Raw genomic sequence first — 19,960 nt, 5'->3', positions numbered from 1 at the left:
CTTAGTCTTTTTTTTTTTTAAGTCTGTTAAGTAGCTTAGTAAAACGGAGTTCGTGTAGTCTGTTTCCTGTTATGTACAAGTCATGGAAATGCTGAATTCTGACTTCTCCGTTGCTGACAGGGTTACTTTCATTTCCATGAGAAAACCGTTGCAGATAGTTCTCCATGGAGGGAAGTGGAATGACTGTCTACCCTTGCTTTCTGGGAGTGTTGTTTATTTTGTGTATGAAGTTGGTCCATATTCTTTATTGTGGGCTTAGGTGAGGTGCTTGCTTGAATTTTAAGTCTTACGTTTTCTGATGGCTTGCTGTCAGGAGACATTTGTGTCATATCTGAGAAAGAGCTCTCTCTTGTGGTGGTGTAAAATGGGAAACCTCCACAAGAATCCCAGCTTCTGAAGAGAGAGTTCTGTTAGCTCTAGGGAAAAAGGAAAAACTGCTAATAAGCTTAAGTGTAATATAATGGGGTCATCCTCAACAGATGATATTTTAACCCTGGAATGACATTCAGAATAGTTTTACAGACTGATCTGGTAGTGGGTTGCATACAACCTGGTATTTCTCCCAAGTTGCTGCTAGTAGAGGGATGTGCATCTGACTTCACGGGCAGTCTGTTATGGGAGGGGATGGTAATTGCCTCTGAGCAGGAGTGGAAGGTCTCACCAGTTCCTTCTACTGCCTGCTGCATTTGTTTATTTTTAAGACAGTTCGTATTGGGCTTTCAGTGATCCCAGCAATCACTGTTGGCATCAGGAAGGAGCACATAAAAATCATAATGAAGAATAATTGGCTATACCTACAGTTCCCATGTTTGATGCCACATTTGTGGAGGGTGTTAAGGAAAAAAAAAAAAAACACAGAAATTAACAGTGTCGATGGTATATATGCATGTTGAGGGCAAATACTTGTATTTTTGTAAATTGAACTACATTTTTTTCTCTTAGCTTCAGCATACATCTGTATCCTAAATGCAGAGCATTAACTGTGATGCTCTGTATGTGAGTATTAGAGCTACCCTTCTTAAAAATAACCACTAAATGGAGTGGTTATGGGTAGGCAATATAGCTTTTCCTAAGCAGAAAAACACCTGCTCTCTGCACCGAGATATCATGCTTTATTTAACATAGGTACACAAATGTCTCCCCAGGCATGAGTAGAAGATAATGTAGTTTAGAGAATTGTCCTCAGGTTAATTATCAGAACTCTTGATTATGTAACTTGTAAATAATCAAGCAGTTTCAAAGTCTAGATGTTAGTGTTTTTAGGAGGAGCCTGATACTGGTAAGATAGGCTGCACTTGGTGTTGCATTTGCAAGTGAAAACATCTTCTAGCTGCACCAGACTTAAACTGCATGGGACTAGGTCACAGTGCCTGCTTTGGTCTTGCTGCTTCATTTAATCTTGAATAGACTTCTCCCTTAGCCTTGGATAACTACCTACCATATATAAAATATGTGGCATTCAGAGAGCTTCTTTCATTTGTGAAACTAACTGTTCTGTTTCTCTGTCGTTCTGTCTGCTGTTCAACAAGACGTAAGGAACAAGACGAGAACTGATTAGAAGACTTCATTTAAGTGGAAAACTAAGTTCCTTGCGTTAAACTACACTTACAATTAGGGAACAAGATGGTGATGGAAATTGTTTGGTCTGGATCATTCAGTTCTGCAAGGATTTGCAGAGTTACATTTCTGATAGACTGTCAGCACTCAGGAAGGCTGCAGCCAGAAGTAGGGTCATGGCTATGCTACCCTTCCTGTGTTTCTAAACTGGCAGGAAATCTATATAGCCTCCAGTTTAGGAAAGATTAAAAGTTACCCCGTTATGAACAGTCACACTTAAAGCAAGCAGTCTGTGTTCAGCACATTTTGATTTGAGTTGGTTCAGGTGGGAGAAACGCATTACAGTAAAGCAAAGAAAGAACACACAATAAAGGAGAAATGTTTTATTTTTTTCTAGAAGACATGCGTAATGCTTGTTTGTGAAACCTCCAGACTGGAGCATGACAACAACTGTTAAATTAGAGTTTGTTTTTGTATACTAATTGAAAATATGAGTACCTCCTCAATTACAGAGTTACTATGGTGTTTTATATTGTGATGGCATTCATCGGGGTTTATACTGAGTAACTACATGAAGATAATAAGGTGCCTGTTAGTGCACCTGTAATCAAAATGATCCTGAGCTTCAAACTGCAAGGAGGAATAAGTAGGAGTGCAACTGTTTGCTACTTGTATTTGCAGCTATATGGCTTCCTCAAAAGTAATATGCTGGCTTGCAGTCATTTTATCAGTGTTTCTTGTTTGATTGTGGGTTTCTTTTTGGCTAGTTTTTCCCAGTGCCCAGAAGAACTAAAGCAAAAAAATCCTGACTAGTAATCCGAATGAAATTGCCATTCACTCGCCTGTTCATTGTAAAGAAATGTATTTGTGTCTACATGGTGTCCTTCAAGGGAGCTTGCTGCATTAGTGCTCAGACTAAAGTGTGAGGGGACCTGCTACTGCGGCGCTGCGAGCTTCCTCCAGCCACCCACCCGCAGCTGCTGCCGCTCGCTTCTGTGTCTTGAGCAGCAGCAGAGATGTGGATCTGAAGCTTTTAGAAGGGAGGAGGGGCATGGACAGCTTCACAGGAAAACTCTAGGAGTAGCAGTGCTATTGTACCATGCCTAGCCTCGCCTTCTTTTAATTCCTATTGTTGCTTTCTCCTGTCCACAGGAAGTTCACTGTAGTGCCAAAGGCGATAAGCTGGCTCACTTTCTTAATCAGTGTTTAGGGCAGTGTCTTAATTTTAAAGGTGAGATATGTTGTAGTGATCGAAAAACATTTTAAATTTTAAAACTAGATTTAAGAATAGACAGAGGGAAATTACAAAGGGAAAAAAGAGATTCGTGATTTTTACTGATTTTACAAACAAACAAGCAACAACAACCAATCAACCAACCAAACAAAAAAGACTCATGATCTGTGAAGAACCAGACTGGTAGGAAGTCCAGTGATCTCAAAGCCTGGATTTTAGTTCATGGGAAATAATGAAAGTTAGGCGAGAATGAAGACGGTGTTCAGTATTAAGTATGTATTCACTAAGATACGAAGAAAAAAAATGCAAGAATTGTAGAAGTTGAAAAAGGAAATGTCTTTGAATGTAGCCTAAAAATATGGAAAGGAAGAGTTGTCGGTAGAATCACAGTAGAGGCTGCTGAAGGTGATTTTAGTTCGTTTTACATTAAGAGAACTAAAAGCAGTTACTAAAAGCTGAACCATTAGAAATCATTCAGTTCATGAAACTTGAGCAGTTATTAAATTTTATAGGTTCTATACTTTGTTCTGTAATTGCTTTAGCACATTGTGTTTCATGGTTTTTCTGTCTTTTTATTAATCCTTAGGGGGAAAGAAACAATGGCTTCGACGTTCTCTATCACAACATGAAGCATGGACATTTGTCAACAAAAGAATTAGCAGACTTTATTAGGGAAAGGTAAGTATTCGTCTTTGTTGATTCTGTGTCTTTAATGTACTATTTTTGGCCTTTATTTCAGTTTGCCATGTGTTGCAGTGACATGCTAAATATGTAAACATCAACGAGTGTTTCAAGATCTCTCATATCCTACAAGAATACCTAGGTTTATTCTGTTCACTTAGAACCAGATAGTGACTCTTAAGCATTAATTAATAAGCTACCAAGGTTTCTTGCAGTAAAATCCATCCAAAAAGCAGCCTTTGTTTTCTGAAATTTTTCATCAGAATTTCTGTTGTGGCCTGCAATGACCTCAGCAAAATGTAACCACTGTGGTTCTGGCAGGTACTCAGTGACACTGACATTTGTATAGTTGCAAAGTGAATTGAGTGGAGAAAATGACAAGAATCTTTCCACTAAGTAGGTGAATTGCAGAGTCCCAGTGTGATACATGTAGGCAGGCTCGTCTCTGAAGGTGTATGCAAACCAGGGAATTTTATGTTTCAAGAGTCTCTGATTCCAGAAAACACATTATGAAACAAGACAGGTTTCCAGTGAAATCCTGCTTTGGAGGGATATCACACTGTTGGTGTTTAGTATGAAATGTTCAAGGCTTCTGAAACTGGTATTTACATCATCTTTAATCTAAAATACTAAATGGTTTTCTTGTTGACTTAAACCACCAAAATTGGTATTTTATTTCAGAACTGCTTATCTTGACTTCATTCTGTTCCGCATCTTTGTTTATTGCAAAGTAATTAAGAGATGTTGTCCACAGTTAGCTGTTCCCCTCCTTCCTCTGCACAGATGAACATAGAATAGAATATTATTTTGCATTGCTCCTTTCTGCTGGCAATATGGAAGTGGACGAGCAAGATTCATTAAGAGCCTCCAACATTTTGTGTTTTTATGCCCTACTTGTACCTGGGCTGTACTGTTTTCTGGGTTGTTGTCTCTGAAAAACAAACCTGCATATGTTCACGTTTTCTGCCTTTGGGTTCCTTTTGAACGTAGCAAGTAGTTTTATTCAAATGTGGAAACACCGGAGAGTTAAAGTTGAAAATTGCTGGATAGGTAGAGGAGACAGATCATGAGTTACTGATAATACTTTAAAAAGTTAGAGCACTTAACCATTGTATCTATGTTTGTAATGTGTTCATTTGAAAGAACACAGTGTATTTTTACTATGTATGCTGTTAAAACTGGATATTCCTGGAAGAAGCAAAAGGTTTTCCCCTTGGCTGGATCCTGGATTTGGTGGGACACTCGAAACTACCATGGTCTGTCTGACCTCCAGACTGCTGCCTGTAGCAGCTCATCCTTGTGGGCACTCGAGTTTCCGTTCTATATGCAACTTTCTAAGCTTATTAGAGAGGGATAATTTTTCGTTGTTGATGTGAATTGCAATTCAGTTTTCAACAGTGTTGTTTCACTGTTTCATTTTTCTTATGGAGTACTTGATAGTAGTAAAGTTCTTACAGGACTGAGGGACACTTAGATCTTTGGATGGCTCTTTACTACCTTTTTTTTCTGGATATGCTGCTGCTCTGAATGGCAGAGTTGCTTAGTTAGTAGTTACTGCCTTTGAGGACATTCAGAAATGTGTTTCCTGAAAGAATGAATACGTGGGGGAGCACTCTGCTCAGCACCGTTAAATCTTTGGTCGGGTGTCTTTCTTCTGAAAGGTATGTGTCTTAGCTCTATTCATGATAAAGTGCATAGACATGCTGTTTTTAAAGGAGTGAAAATGTATAAAGATTGGTTTACCCCACATTTCTTTCTTTTCTTATTTAGAAATACAGACTTTGCATACTGGGAAGATTTTGTAGGTCAACTGCGTGTTGTGTTTGTATGGATTTAACACCTAAAATGAGTATATATAATAAACTGTTCTCAACTAGGAACTGAATAGGTATTGTGTTGGCTTTTCTCTAGAAGTCTTTCAAACCTTTTTCTGCACCAGTTGTCTATAAATGGCCTAAAAAGGAACTCCTTGATCAGGAGAAACTGGCAATGCATGTATTCCAGTTTAAATGTTTAATAGATCCCAACCAACGACATTTTCACATAAGTAAAATCTAATTTAACCAGGCATTTATAGTATAGTAGAGACTTCACAGTACTCTGGGAAGTCAGTTGATACAACAAGCGAAGATAAATGTGCCCAGCCAGTCAGCAGCACCTTTTGGTTTTTATTGTTTGTAACTGTTGTATGCTGATAAAATGTGTAGCAAGTTTCATAACTTCAGGGTTGTGAAGATCGTTCATTTAAGTATTCTGTAAATTGTTCCGAAGAAAAGAGCTGTGGATTTTGGTCAAAAAGCACGTTTCTTTTTGTTTGTTTGTTTGTTTTTAAGTGTGGAGCTATTAAATCTAGAAAAAAATGATAGAAGCTGTTGATGATTTATCAGAACACATTGTTCAACATGATAATTAAAGAAACATCAATATATGTACTTTTTGCAGTGAGTAAGCTTTCCCAGCCTTGAAAACTTAAAACCTTTTTCCGATCATCAAGAATACTTACATGTGAGGAAGGAGAAGAAAGTTATTTAATTTATTGTGGTGAATAAATTTGTAGTTGTTTGTAGGTGAGTTTTAAAATGCAGTTGAGTTGCTGCATTTTACGTTTTAATCGCCGTCTCCTAGTTGATTGTCCAGCTGATTAGCTTGTTATTTTTAAAGTTTAGTAGGCTTAAATACATCTATCAGAGTTTCAAGTGACTGTTACTACGTCATTTCATATTTTCATAAGTACTGAGTATTGACTTAGGGTCAAAAATTAAAACAGTGTGCACCTTAACCTCATCAACAGGAAGATTGATGTGGGAAAGACTTGAAAGAGTCACTGCTATGATACATCGCGCACGATAGCTATTCAATGACAGCTGCCCCAACACAGGCTCTCAGCGTTCCTCCTGAGAGGAATTAATGGTGACCCTTGGATTTTGAATCCCTTGGATTTTGAGAGATCCTTCTTTAAAAAATAAGTATAAACAGTAGAACACAATACATTTTGCTGCATGTCACTTCACTATTTGTCAGACTCAAATGTCACTATGCATGGAATTTAAAACCGTGAAAAAAACTAGAAAGGCTACACAAGACCTCATTATATTTATGGTGAACAAATATGATCACTCAGTAAGCATTCAGTTTGTGTAATGTTTTTATTACAAATTTATTCGATTGTGCTGCTCTGTAAATCTCAGGTGTTGAGATAGTGTTAGATGGGTGATCGTGTCACTTTGTTCTAACTGTTACTAAAGACAGGAAAAAGCAGAGAATAAAAGAAGGAGGATGCTGCCTTTTGCGAGTCTTGAGTCCTTCAGTTTTACTTTCTCCCGTTCCCTCCAACATTCTGTCACAATGTACTTAGATATTTTTATTTTTAACATATTTCTTTGGTTTCGCATATAGTTTTTGAGGGATCATTAAAATGGAACAATTTTCATCTGAAGAAATAGTCCTGTACTTTGCATTTTTAGAATTCATGTTTATCTGTCTTTAAGTATCTTCAAAATTTCAAATGTGTTTTTGGTTGCTTTCTTTGACAGGGCTACAATAGAGGAAGCTTACTCAAGGTCAATGACAAAACTAGCTAAATCAGCGAGCAATTACACACAACTTGGGTAAGTAAGTGTGCACAAGAGAGAAATAATTAACTACATACATGTTAAGAAGCCAGTTTGCTCCTGAATATTTTATTGGCGATCTTGAAAGTAGCATAACTTTGCCACCTTTAAAAATGATTGTTAGTCCTTCAGCTAGTATGCAACCATAAAAAACGTGCAGATAAGACAAAAATAAAAGGCTGTATAGTTCTTTATTTAGATATTAAAAAAACAGCCACACAACAACACAACCAAACATGAGGAGGGCTGTTTGTTCCTCTGTATTTCAGATTGAGTTCTTTTCAGACAAAATAGCGTGACTTTCTATTAAATGCTCTCAAACCTAATCGTTCTGAGTAGAGAACATATTGTCTACAAATGTGGCAGTGAATTTATTTCTGTTTCTAGCTGTGGTTACTGCAAATAAAATAAAGGCCTTTAGCCTCATGTAAGAAGTCTGAGCTGTAGGCATAATCTTTCTAACAAAAAAAAAATCCATTAATCATTCCATTTTTTAATACATACCTCAAAAATAAATTAATGAAATTACGGAATGAATCTATTGAAAAGTCACATTCTTAACATCTCTGAGGATAGAGTTAACACTTCAGAAAACAGAAATACAGAGAGCTTTTATCAGTAGATTTAGCCCTATTACAGTATGCACATAAAAATTCTTATGTTAAATATTTAAGCTATTCTTGCATCATCTATAATGATGAATAAACTTTTATATTTTGAGTAAACTTTTATATTTTACCTGTGTTGATTCTAAAACAGCAAAAACTGAAAAGTTAGCATATAGTACATTTGAAAACCCCATAAATAATAAAGTTATTTATAACATAGCAGTTGGTGGGGTTTTGTATGTTTGCTTCAGTTTAGGAGCACAGCTTAACTTCTGTAAACATTGATACATTAGCACTATTTAAAAAAAGTTAGCTGATTGAAAGGAAAAAAATCCAGATGAACATTACTTTTTTTTTTTTTTCCCCCCCCCCTCAATCCAGAACATTTGCACCAGTTTGGGATGTTTTCAAAACCTCAACAGAAAAACTAGCAAGCTGCCACTTGGATCTTGTGCGGAGATTACAAGAGCTAATAAAAGAAGTTCACAAGTATGGAGATGAACAAATTAAAGCTTATAAAAAGGTTGTTTTTTTTCTTATGTGTGTCCAGTGACTTGTTAGTATTAAAGTTCAGAAGGTTGGATTTTGATGACTGTGTGATATTTGGCAGACTAAAGAAGAAGTTTCAGGAACATTGGAAGCAGTGCAAAGCATTCAAAGTATCACTCAGGCCTTACAGAAGTCCAAGGAAAACTACAATGCAAAGTGTCTTGAACAAGAACGTTTGAAAAAGGAAGGAGCAACACCAAGAGAAATCGATAAGGTAATTCTGTGACATCTTAAAATTAATTGTTGTCAAGGTGTAACACATTCACATTGTATTAGTGAAATGCTCAGAAAGGGCTAAAAGTGGTAAACCATAGCTATTTTATAATGTACATGATCCTTTGAATGCCTAGCTAGGTTTTGTTTACACTTACTTCCTTATCTGTCCTCTCTAACTGCACCGCAGTTCTAATTATACTGTATTACTGCCTCATATGGTAATTTAGTTTAGTGGCTTTTACAGAGATTTCATATAATTGTTTCAGCATCTACTACATTTTTGATGCATTTTCTTATGTAAATATTCAAACACTCAATGCCCTCTTTGAATTAAGTAGTAGGGAGTTTTTTACATTGTCCTTTCAACTGAGACAAAGTAGTTAATCATGAGAGTATTTGAAGTCTGTTCCATTGAAAAGAAAAACAAGCTAACATTATTTTCAAAGCTAATTTAGGAGCTTTGAATTACATGGATCAAAATCCCTAGGGATGAGTGTCTTGATGCTGTATTTAGTACTGTCCTTGGGTCATGGGAGAGTTTGATCCATTCACAGAATCATTAAGTGGCTGAGGCTGGAAGGGACCTCTGGAGACTATCTGGACCACTAGACCTCTGCTCAGAGACACAGCCAGGACCCTAGGTCCATGTCCAAGTGGCTTTTGATGATCTCCAAAGAGGGCGACTCCACAGCCTCTCTGGACAACCTGCGCCAGTGCATAATAAAGCAGTGTTTCCTGATGTTCAGATAGAACCTCCTGTCTTTCAGTTTGTGCCCATGGCCTTTTGTCCTGCCACTGGGCTGCACTGAAAAGAGCCTGGCCCTGTCCTCTGCATCTTCTCTTCAGATATTTGTAGGCATGGATAGATAAGATCACCCCATGCTTCCTTTTCTTCAGGCTGAACAGACCCAGCACTCTCAGCCTTTCATAATAGGGGAGGTGCTTTAATCCCTTCATCTCTGTGGGCCTTTGCTGCATTCTCTCCAGTGTACCTGTGTCCATCTAGCAGTTGGAGAATCCAGCACTGGACATAGTGCTAAAAGTGTGGCCTCACCAGGGCTGAGTAGAGGGGAAGGATCACCTACATCAACCTGCTGGGGAAACTGAAACTTTCTCTTGATTTCAGGAAACAAAGTAGAGGGAAGTGGTTATGTTTCCCTGTCTCTATACTTTCTCTCTGCCTATTTCTTTTGCGGTTATCTGGTCTGTTCGTGTTAAAGTGGTCCTAGTACCTTTTTTCTGTAATCTTGGTGGAGCAGATAGGGTTGGTTCATTGATGACAACAGTGATCCTGTTGACAATATTCTGATTATTTTATTATTAATTTAAACCTATTTCCCCCGATTTGTATTTCAAATAGCAATCTGTGTTGGATTCTAGATATGAATCAAAAATATGTGGGACAGCATATGTTTTCTTGCCAGTATATTCAAAATACATTTATTTTTCTGAACTTCTGAAAGTAGTTCTAAACTTTTCAGTAAGAGAAGTTGACTTGATGGAAGGCTTAGTTTAAGATATAATCCATAATCCCTCCTCTGGTCAGAAACAAACAAAAAAAAAAAATCAGTTTTACCAATAGCTCTGTCACTGCAGAAGGAAGAGAGGAAACACTGCAGGACGAGGGCCATTTTCTGATTTTTTATGCATCTTTCCTTAGATAATTTTGTCCAAACAATAGAGCAGCATGGTTGATACTCAGCTAGTACTTCAAAAATGTTTCTGGTGGGAGCTAGTAACTGTGACTATCACATCCCTTCCATCATGTCTTTATTAAAATTTACACTTGTACTGTTAGAATCATGATGCAAATTGTTTTCGTATATTTTTCTTTTGGCAGAGAGTACTTTTGTTATGTTTAGCGGAACATCAAAGGTGTTTTTCTAAAAATCACACAATACCTACTGTATCACAAGACAGAGGATCTGTGCCAGTATGCTAAGAGCTTATCATTAAGTTTAGTATTTCGAGAGGTAATTTATCAAAGAATCTGAGGAGGCATGAAAGCTTTCAATTTTAATTGCAGCTGATAGTTAGTGTTAGCTTGTGTAATAACTTCCTGTTTTTCTGACATGGTAACTTCTGTATTTATAGTGACTTGACAAAAAAACTCTTGACTAATCTTTATTATTTCAGTTACTGTAAAACTGCTAAGTAGAGCTCTAGCAATTGCTGTACCTGAGAATAGACACATCCTGTTTTCAGAAGAGATTAGTAGCTAATCATGCAATGTTCATGTTCCATCATTGTCTGTCTTGCTGTTTGTTTTCTGTATACAGCAGACAACACTCATGATTCTGCTCGTAGTTAAGCATGATGACAAGAGGCAGAGAACATTTTGTTTATGTCAAAGTCCCATACATGCAGGGTTCGGTTACATGATCCTTCACAAAAGAAACTTATTTTTGAAGTCTTTTAATTTGGCATTTCCTTTTGTTTCAAATGATCAAGTTCAAAATCCTCTCATTTCAAAGCAATCATAATTATTTTTAAAACCAGGTGTTGATAGAGCATCTTGTACTTTCAGTAAAGTAAAGCATATTTGGGAAACAAGATAGGACAGTTTTCTTCTTGGGAATTCCCTATGTGAATATGCAGGAGAAAGAATCGTGAAACAAAATTCAGGGCAAGTTGTAGGTCAGTCTGATACATCCTGTCATGCTGTCCTTAATGCCTGAAGGATCCATATTTTTTGTAGAGTAAAGTAGTCTCATGCTCTGTTGTGCTGGGTTTAGAGTACTACATGAGCAAGGTCTGCTTAAGCTTTCTCAGTAAGTTGATAAATTGAACTGCACCTTCAATTCCTCATCCTTTGAAGTCCTGTTTGATGTTCCCCCGATAAACAAGTGCTAATGGTATATTGCTACTCATGATTTTGGGTTATTTTTTCTTGGAAGAGGAAGAATAAAATTATCTCCTTCCAGAGGGCATCTCTGTATTAATTGATTTGAACGTTATAGATAGTGGTCAGCTTTACAACTACCGCAAGTGAGTAGTAGTTGCTGTCTTTAATCTGGGACTGATAAAATCCCTTTGAAAGAGGAAAGGAAAGCTCTTCAGAACTAGAATAGTAAACATTCTATCTTTACTCATGTCACTAACTGACTATTTCTGAATTGTTACAACTCGTGGGAAATTTCATTCAGATAAAGTAGGTATTTTGAACTTCTTTGGCAGAAAAAAAGCTGATGAGAAATAACTTTTTTTTTTTTTTACTTGCATATAGCAAAAATATTAAAGTTCAAAAAACCTAATCTCCTGTCATGCTGTAAAATTTGAAAATAACTTCCCTACCAAAAATAATTGCTTCATTCAATTTTTTTCCATGTCATATTGAGATTCTCCTATATTTCTTTTTATCTTTTAAGAATATCAAGTCCACAGAAAGAAAACTTTGGTGTATTGTAAACAAATAATGAAAAAAAATCATTATAATGCTAAAAAGTATTATTAGAAACAAACCTGAGCAGCATGAAGCTGTCCATCACTTTGTTCTGCATTAACTTCACTTTCAAATATCTTCTTACTCAGTTTTCATTATTTTTTCCACATTCCTTATTTTTTTTTCACTTCTAACAAGTGCCTTCTTGTTTTATTTTTTTTTACCATTGACTCTTTCAGAATTGCACTAAGAACTGTTTACTCTGAATTTCAACCCTGCTTTTTTCCTGTTTTTTTTGTTGTTGTTGTATATCTAAATATTTTATGTATCAGTGAAATAGCTTAATTTCAGCAACACATACTTTAAAATGTTGATCTCAAAACAAGCGTATTATAAATTAGTCATTGATGATAAGAGGAAGGAATTTAAATGAGGTAGTTGCTTTGTTACCTTTTATACGTGACCTATGCTAAGCAGTATAATGATTTTATGCAGAAATCTCGAACAGTTTGAATCTAAGTTATTTGGTGGTAAAATTTTGTTATGACACTTTACTGTTTTGATATGCCCCTGAATCTTTTTTATACATCATCCTATGCTTTCTCTCAATAGTGGCTTTAAAAGCCTTAGATACGATTGAATTGACACTTTTTGTACTGATCCACAGGCAGCAGTTAAATCAAAAAAAGCTACAGATACCTATAAACTGTATGTGGAGAAATATGCTACAGTTAAATCTGATTTTGAGCAGAAAATGACAGAAACTGCACAGGTAAGTGTTATATTCAATAAGACACTTTTAAAATAAATTAATATGTTTTATTTATCTCTCTTTGGAAATTGATGTAAACTGTTCTGTCAAAAGTAATAAGTTTGAAAGACAAACTATGGCCACGTGTATTGTGATGGCAGTGCCCTTGAATAACACACTGAAATACTAACACTCCAGAAAGACATTTTGAAGAAATTTTTAGTAAGAAAACAAAATGAACTTCTGTAAGTGTTGTAGGTGTATTGTGATGATGCAGGAAATCCTGTGAATTGCTGATGAGCCAGAATTTGTTCGCAGGAGTTAGAATACTGTGACCCATTATGGTTTTTTCATCATCATTCCAGCAAAACATTTCAATAACAGCTTGTTAAAGAGTCTTCCCTTAAGTGCTTATCTGAGGTGGTCAAAAGCCCTTACCTCTATTCAAATGTCAAATGATTGTTTGTTTGCTTTTTTAAGGTGTTTTAATCTGTATTACAGAGGATATCGTGTTCTCCATATGCTTGAACATTCTGTCTCTTCTTATAATTTAAAGTTCTTTTTGAAATCTGTTGATAGCAGACTGTCCCAGATTTCAAAAAGCAAAATGCACCATTTCTCCTCTTTTTAATATTTTGTTGACATAATTACTTGTATATGTTTTTGGTTGAAAAAAAGCTTTTACAAGATTGGAGTTCTGGTTTTGGTTGGAAATTCTTTGCTCTTTTGCTTAGTTTCAAAGATTCATTTTTAAGCATGGGTGGAATTACTAAGGAAATTATGTCATACTTATTACATGTTGTTAATGTAGAAGTGTACGAGTGTTAGCATTTTCCTTAACTTCTTGGAAATTAAGAATTAAATTAATAGTTCAATTAATTGAATTTTACAGTAAGGGAATTGTGTAGGCTGATACAGAAAAATCTGTGCTGTCCTAAACTATAAACTGCTTTTCTACTTTGAAAACTTAGTTAGAACTTGATCTAGTTCATCTCTGAATACATATTCAACACAGACGTTAAAGAAAAAATACCAAATATATCATATACCAGAAGTCTTCCTTGCAACCCCCCAGTCCAGTGATTTGTGACAAAAAAATGCTCGGATATACTACTGCAGAAGTCTGCCTTTAACGTGACTTACATTAGGAGTCCTGATACCCTTATGTTGGAGAGTTTCCAATAGGCATCTTGTTTGTGCAGTATCTTGACTAGGTTCTGGTAGAGGAGTTATGCCCCAAGCTTTTCTTCTAAGTTTGAGTTGACTTTGGCTAAGATCATTCTTTTCCTCACCTTGTAAAAATGTGAATCTTAAATATTTTGTTTGTTTGTTTAATTGAGTAGGGATGATTACAGTTATTCAGTGGTATAAAAGGTTTTATTAAAAAAAATCACTAAGGAAATTCATGGGTACTGTAGTAAAGGTTTTAAGTCCTGTTGTCCTTCTCTATATCATCCCTGATTTGCTAAGCTCTGTTTTCAATACATGTTTTAAGTTAGTGTTGCAGTCCAAAGCAGTAGTTGTCCTCTTTCTGGTCTTTTGGCATGTATTTGTTTGAGAAACAGCCTTGTAGAACTAAGCCAAATAAAACTAATGTATGAGGAAGGTTAACATTAACCCAGAGGAGATTTTGGGTCTAGTTTATTAAGAGATGACACAAGCATTTGTGCTGGCACAAAAGAAAAGGCAATGTGTTACCAGGGGTGGAGGCTTGTGTCCTTAGGCTGCCTTGAAGTGTGTAAGTATGACTTTAATGAACTGGCCTTGCTAAATTGCCCTGTAAACTTTTCACTAATGAGCAAGAAAGCTATGAGTAATGGAGTTCTTATTTAGGCTGACAGGAGATAGACATGAGGAGTATTTGAAATGGATTTTATTGTCAGTGAATCATTGAAGGAAAACGTAGAGACTTTCAGCAAGCAAACTAGCTGGGCTACTCGTGATGTGCTAAAAGAAAAGCCATTTGAAGAATTCAGTTCAACAAAATAATAGGAAAAGAAACAACTTATTTTTTATCTAGAGACACAATATGAAGATGTTTTTTTTCCCCCCTTGATTATGTTATTAGGTAGGTATTAGGTACTTAAACATGACTGAGCTGTAGAGAGGAAAAAAAGGTTCTACTGTAGTAAATATTATAGCTGGGAAAGCATGATAATTGGGAAAGCATGATAATACTTCTTGCTTTTTTTTTTTTTTTTTTTTCCCAGTACAAAAATGGTACATATTTACTTCTCATGGCAAGCCATACTTGTCTGAATGTCTTCGGTTATTCTTTAGCTGCAATAACCCTTTTACTCAAACTTTAGATTTCATTTAAGATGATAAGAGACAACTGAAAACTTTTAATACCTTTCATGGTTGTCTGTGTTGGAACTGAAAATTCTGCCTGTCTGTTCAATTGTCCTATCCATTCAATTATTGTATTTTAAGTGTAATAGAGTAGCTGCATCTAAAGTTTGGTTGCAAGACAGCTACTTTAAATGCGATGTGATAGGAAAAACAAGAAAACCCGTGAATATGTTTAGGCCCCCTCCTAAGTTAAGCACAACCCAGATTATCTTAATTTAGAGTATATTTCACTTGAAATACACTAGTTCAATAAACAAATTAGGAGTGTGGTCATTCTCTGCTGTTTCATTGCAAAAAATAGTTGGCTTAACTTCAGTCTGTCTTGGGCTGTTTTAGATAAAATTGTTCTGAGAACACTAACATCTTGAATTGATTTGGCTTTATCCTAGGTAATCATGTAGTAATGTCTTTACTTAGCTGTCCTTCTTGCTAACCCTCTGCCACTGAATCTGTTGCATAAATTTTATTTTTTTTTTTGTCATTTACTATCTTATCTGAAGTTATCAAAGTGAAGTGATTTGTGAGACATGATTTTGACAGGTTAAATTTTGAAATACAATCTTCCTAATTTTGAATTGCAAGTTTTATTTTTTGCTGCACTAAGATGGAAGGTTTATTTGTGATTACAGAAGAATGATAATACAGTTAATTTGTCATTTAGATATTGGTTTTAAATGAAATTCCTTATGTTGAAAGATATTTTTTAAGTAAGGCTGTGATTGTATTATATAATTGCTCTGCAATTGCTAAGAAAACATGATGTCTCATTTGCAAAGTATTCCAACTTGTTCAAAGCTTTTTAAAAAAAACATATTAGCCAGTCAAGGGAAAGCCTTCTGTCTTAACTAGAATTAAGTACAGTTGACTGTTCAGATAACTTTGGTGTTAAGCAATCTGTGTACATGAAGTTAAAGACAGAGTAGTAATTCTTCACATTATAAAACTGAAAAGGAGAGAATGGTTACAAAATGGATTATACTTAACTGTCTAACTCAACATACACAGTGTAAAGATAGTCGAAGATTTTTCATTTTTAATTTAGCAAAAAACACTAAGAAGTGTCTTCTACTTGGTCTTAGCATTCATTATAGATACATTTCAGTATGTTTCAGTATATCCTTTCAGAACAGACGAAAGTTCAAGTAAACAATTTTGTTAACGATTCTATCTGTGACGTGAATGGATATGGTTGTATTGCAGTGCTGATATATTCTTTGATCAGAATCATTGTGTTATGTACTGTACAAGCCTTCAAAGACTTTATTACAGATAGAACAATAAACAAGAAATAAGGAAATGGAGAATGGCAGGAGTGGCTTGAGGGGAAATCGTGGTATCCACTGATGTAACAGGCAAAAATCTCTGAATGGCCAGTTGTTTTGATAGGCATCATAGAGAAGAGTTTAAAAGAGAGTGATACATCAGTTTTGCACAATTTTATAGGGATCTTCAACCAAACCTGAAGGCAGCAGTGTTGGTATAATCTCAAAAGTTCACTTTGAGTTTAGGTAAACATTAGGTGGTGGAAGTAGGCTGGAAGATCACATTGTGTACAAGTGCTGGCATCTTGATTGTGACTGAGAGCATGTGTAGACATGGACCACAGATATGTTTGAAAGCAAAATAGTGCAGTTTATCTAAGCAAGCAATTGGAAAAAATAATATCATAGAGTAGTCTGTGGAGTTTGACCCTATTCTCTATGATCAACAAGGAAAGCTGCTGGGGGGGAAAAAAAAACAACGGTTATTTTAGTCTGCTTATTGATGGCTAGCGAGTCATATATGATTGTGGCAAAAGACAGACTAAGACCTTAGAACATAGAGATATTTGACTTGTATGGAGTTATACTTGTGTTTGTGAATCAGACTGCCAGAAGGTACAAAATGTAAAGATGATCTTCAGAGAACCTTGTAAAAATAGAGAGGAATAAATGGTGCTCCAAAGTTTGGTCACATTTGAAAAGGCAGTTACAGAGGTAGGAAGAGAATCAGTAGAGACCGTGAGTAAAGAAATATTTCAAGATGATTATTGCTAGCTTGGATAAGATGAGGAATTTTTTCTTTTCTTAGAGATGATCGAAGTGCTCTTAAAATGATGGAAGTGTGGGTAAAGTGGAACAGGGGAACAAATTCCAAACAAACTGCAAAGATTATGTATGTATTGTGATCAGAAGCAGAGGGTGTTGAGGAAGTACAAAACAGATTCAGAAATAGGACTTCTGGATTTAGATGAAAAATCATGAGATCTTTCAGTAATGGAGAAGAGAGATTTTTTCTTATAGAATCATAGAATATCCTGAGTTGGAAGGGACCCTTAAGGATCATCAAGTCCAACTCTTGAGTCTTACTTCAACCCTATTTTCTCTTAGTAAAAATAGGTCAGATTTTTTTGAAAAATCAAGATAGGTGAAAGCTGAAAAAGGAAGTAAAAAGCTCAATAATGGTTCCAAAAGGATGTATTATAAAGTACATTATTTTGTAACTGTGAATTTTACACCTTCCTTTCTTAAATACTGTAATCACTGTGATAAAGATCTGGGAAAAAAAAAAAGATTGTTTTTTTTTTCTGTTTAGTACATTTAATTATTATGATATAAGGTTTAGCATTTCAAAAATTATTTTCATTATGAATAATTGCTTGCATTGGTTGACAGAAATTTCAAGACATTGAAGAAACTCATCTTCTTCATATGAAAGAGATTATAGAATCATTGTCAAATACCATAAAGGAAATTCATTTACAAATAGGAGAGGTAATTTTTATATTATCATTTGTTTATTTGGATTATGCTACATATACTTCCTAACTACTATGGAACATTCCTTACTGTGTTTGTATAACTCATGCTTGTGTAACTACAAGACTACATCTTTCAAATGGCAATAACTTTTAAAAATACATTAAGAAAGAGATAAATAGTAACAAAACACAGAATTTAAAAGACTTTGAAGCAGATTTGGTTCTTTTTACCACAGATATCAAATACTGTATCAGTGCTGAACTTGCTTATCAGAAGTTTGAAGATTTGAATATCTACTAAATAGCCATTTTGGTCTTCTCAGAAGTGTGCAATCTATTCTCTTATTTAAGCCTCTTTGATCCATTCAATAAAATTTATCAGCTCTGATTTTGTTCACTGTATTGGAAATCTTTTTAATATCTAAATTCAATATGAGCCAAAAATTTTACTGCTTCCTGTTGCATTTATAAATTCAGTATCACAAATGCTAAAGTCTGAACAATCATTAAATTTTGTGCTAACAGAAAATAATGTCTTTTGACCATTTGAAGGATGTTTAGTGTATTTCAAAGCTCTGTTCATTAGATATTAAATTAACACTCATTTTACACATAATAAGGGTACTTCCTCTTTTCTTTAACTTAAATATAGAATTATATAGTCTGAAAAGTTTCAGAATTTCTGATAACACTGTTAGGGAAAGGCCTCCAGTAACAGTATTAAAAAAAGCTTTTGTAGTATCTTTTCTTCAGATGCAAGTTGGTCTAACTAATAATCCTGATAAGTAGTCTTCAGTTTTCTTGATGTCTTGCGTTTTATTTGTGTATACTTTGTTTGAGTCACTTGTTTTCTTAGTTTTGAGGTTTTCTGCTGGTGAATGACGGTGACAAGGTTCACTCTACCTATTCCTAAAACATATTACTGCCTTGTTGGAAAAACTTCGGCACGTTCCTTTGCCAGACCAAAACCATTACAACAGTAATGCTTTTACTCAAGCAGGTGGGAACTGTGATAATACAGTGGTAACTGTTCACACCCTTAACTGGTGCTGGCTTAAGGGGACAGTTTGTCTTCCTGACATCGTCGTGGGGCATGTTGTTGACAATTTCAGAAAAGCGCATATAGAAAAGTAGTTTAGATAGAAGAAATGGAAGTAGATCATAGACATCAGTCTGTGTTCTTTCTTTCCTTGTTTGTATGTCTATTGTGTACACAATCACCAAAGCTAAAGCAATAAAAAGGGATTTGTTGATTTCTGGAAGTTAATATATTTTAGAGGGAAGAATTTTAAACTCTAGAGTTAAAAAAAACACTTTCTGAAGTTAATTAAATTTCTTTAATTACTGTTTTTTAAATTCCTGTTGTGTGTGGTATTTTGTTTTTTGAAGGTTCACGAAGAGTTTATTAATAACATGACAAATACTACAGTTGAGAGTTTAATACAGAAATTTGCTGAGTCAAAAGGAACTGGCAAGGAAAGACCTGGTAAGAGATTAAAAATAGAGGAGCAAATACTAATTTTAATACTGTAGATTTTCTCTCCTAATTAAAAGGCAAACCCTATTTGTTAATATGCTATTGTTGTAACATACTTAAAATTTCAAAATTCTCAGAATTCTTTAGCTTTGATATTAAATGTTTCATAGAAATTTAACAACATACAATTTATTTATTATGTATTTGTAGGACTTGTGTTCATAAAGCATAACAATTTCTAGCTCAGAGTCCTCCAATGTGGACTTCTGAGGAAGCTTTTAAACTATACTGTTCCTTGGGATGTTGGTGAAGTTTGTCTAGAAAATGAAGTTCCTTGCACAAAACTACCTTTATTCAATGTGCTTCAGCACAAATTATATTTCCAAATTTAATACAAATTTAGAGATGTATTCAGAACAGGTGTCTGTAAAGCTGATTATAGAGTTGTTGTAACAGTTACATTGGTTTATTTGGTTAGCTTACAAAATCATGCTTTTTAATAGATTATATGTAGATTGTTTGTTCTTTATCAGCAACGAATTTACAAGGACTTTCTGAAAGTACTGCTTGTTGGGTGTGTTACGTTTCCTGGTCTGGCATAAAAGGACAATCTCACATTACTATATATCTAACATTACAGGAAATATACAAAGTTGAGCTTAATATTCAGGCATGGGAACATGGTCACTAGATGTGTGAATGCAGAAGTTTGGTAGTACTGTTTTTCTTGGAGTGTGGAGTGTTGGGAGTCCTTGTTAGCATCTCTGCCTTATAGTATCAACGCATGTTTTTTTTTCAGAGC

The 19,960-nt window shown here is 35.1% G+C and overlaps 1 protein-coding gene across 8 annotated transcripts in view; it reads left to right on the top strand.

Moving 5' to 3' along the window:
• Positions 1-19,960, top strand: part of FCHO2 (FCH and mu domain containing endocytic adaptor 2) — a 90,996-nt gene that overhangs the window by 5,701 nt on the left and 65,335 nt on the right. For 7 of the 8 annotated variants that reach the window (XM_068665937.1, XM_068665939.1, XM_068665936.1 and 4 more), the window contains exons 2-8: positions 3,378-3,469; positions 7,006-7,080; positions 8,073-8,214; positions 8,302-8,454; positions 12,506-12,610; positions 17,596-17,694; positions 19,071-19,167. In XM_068665937.1, coding sequence (XP_068522038.1) covers positions 3,378-3,469; positions 7,006-7,080; positions 8,073-8,214; positions 8,302-8,454; positions 12,506-12,610; positions 17,596-17,694; positions 19,071-19,167 — 763 coding nt within the window. Of the gene's footprint in view, positions 1-3,377; positions 3,470-7,005; positions 7,081-8,072; positions 8,215-8,301; positions 8,455-12,505; positions 12,611-17,595; positions 17,695-19,070; positions 19,168-19,960 lie in introns of those variants that run through there. The other variant, XM_068665940.1, reaches the window with a different exon arrangement.

The sequence above is a fragment of the Anas acuta genome, chromosome Z, assembly GCF_963932015.1.
Source record: "Anas acuta chromosome Z, bAnaAcu1.1, whole genome shotgun sequence".
NCBI classification, from domain to species: Eukaryota; Metazoa; Chordata; class Aves; order Anseriformes; family Anatidae; genus Anas; species Anas acuta.
This window is presented reverse-complemented; position numbering and strand designations above follow the sequence as displayed.